Source organism: Eimeria maxima, genomic scaffold (genome assembly GCF_000499605.1).
Source record: "Eimeria maxima Weybridge genomic scaffold, Emw_scaff6, whole genome shotgun sequence".
Classification (NCBI taxonomy): Eukaryota; Apicomplexa; class Conoidasida; order Eucoccidiorida; family Eimeriidae; genus Eimeria; species Eimeria maxima.
In genome coordinates, this window is record NW_013566631.1 from 121930 (window position 1) to 123446 (window position 1517).

General features: G+C 50.9%; 1 protein-coding gene across 1 annotated transcript; it reads right to left on the reverse strand.

Moving 5' to 3' along the window:
* EMWEY_00001160 (hypothetical protein, conserved) lies at positions 1-1517 on the reverse strand (the record flags this gene model as incomplete). The annotated part of the gene is made up of 4 exons (XM_013482375.1): positions 1-26; positions 247-465; positions 622-762; positions 908-1517. 4 exons carry the CDS (start codon positions 1515-1517, stop codon positions 1-3), a joined length of 996 nt encoding a protein of 331 aa, XP_013337829.1.

The following is a 1517-nucleotide window of genomic DNA, read 5'->3' on the forward strand; positions in this document are numbered from 1 at the left end:
TTAGCGCAGTGCTGAAGGCACTATCTCTAAGAACCAAAGAAAGCATTTCGCAGAGTTAGAGTGGTCCAGAAAGAATGCGACGAATAGACAAATGTTGCGATTGTGTGGAGACAGAAAGAGGGCAGTAGCGACCCGAATATCTAATGCAGTAGGTGATAAGCCTTGGCTGCCTTGACTTGCAAAAACTACTAGCATGAGGCAGAGTGCTGTCGAAGTGCCTTCAGCAATGCGTAGACGATAGCGAACCCCCTGATAATACATCCTTTAGCTGCATGCAAAACGTCCCGCTCTCCGCATCAGCAAACCTATCGAGGAGTTCTGTCAAGAACAACGTCTGCCGCGTAAGGGCTTCTAATGACGGGCTTTCCACGTATTTTATGCATTTCGGATGGCACTCCCATCCGCAGCTCAGCTGCAGATGGTAAGCTGCGTTGTGCAGCGCGATGTGCTCTAGTTGCTGGTCTCCTGCATTCAGCAGCATGGAAGCGAAACAGAACCAAGTATTTTCTCATCTCTGACACTAGACAAAACAGTGAAGGAAGTAGTAGCAACCTAGCGCATACTAGAGTTTCTTTCATTGCTCGCGGTCCAGGGGGGAGAAAAGCACAGATAAGGGCATACCAATTGTCATGATAGAGTGCTTCTGCTGTGGGCGTTTGTTTATAAAGGCCGTGACTAGTCGAATAAGGGCAGTATCCTTCCACTTTTCCAGTGGAAGTCCATGAGGCTCGCACATGTCTCGAGCAGATACAATCTGCACCTCTGCAATAGGGAGTAGTCAGCAACAGCCCTAGTAGAGGCATTAGTAACTTGAGTGGCGCTTAGCCTGACTGCTGTTGGTTTAGGCTGCGTATTAATCACTCGCTGAAGACAGAGACTTCTGTCTTCATATATAATGAAGACTCACTGAGCTCAGTAAGCGTCCGTTGGACAAGCGGGAGGAGCCTGAGTGTCTTGAGAAGACCAACAGAAGTGGCGTTGGAAAGGATTGTCACTTGGCCGCGTTCCGTGCACTTTTGCAGTAGTCGCCGAACGCTGGTCTCCAGCAGAGCCAAACGGCTTTTGATTACAGGAGAGCACAGAGCTGCACAAGGCCGTTTTGCTGTATAGACGCTTTGGCCGCAGCGTGAGTATAGTTCACAAAGCCAGTCAGTTGGGCACAGCGTATTGTCCCAATCAAAGATATAAAGCCGAGCGAAGGCTTCCCGGCCACTACTCAAAGGCACTACATGAGCGAGCTGCCTCTGTTCTGCAGATTCGGCAAGCGAACCACTGGTGTCCATGCTTGTCAAGGCATGGACTGGGCGTGCTTCTGTCGGTGGCCCGCTGCTCGGCGCGCCGTGCACAGGAGAGTCAGTGACCGACTGAAATGCTGCCACTGTTGGCGGCACTCTCCCAGTGGAGCCGGTGTCTCCAATTGGCACTTTATCCAAGGAGAACGAGTTAACTGCAGTGCGATCCGACGGTTCCACAGCTATACGGCTCCCAGATTGTAGACTACTTGTTAACGAGCTCAT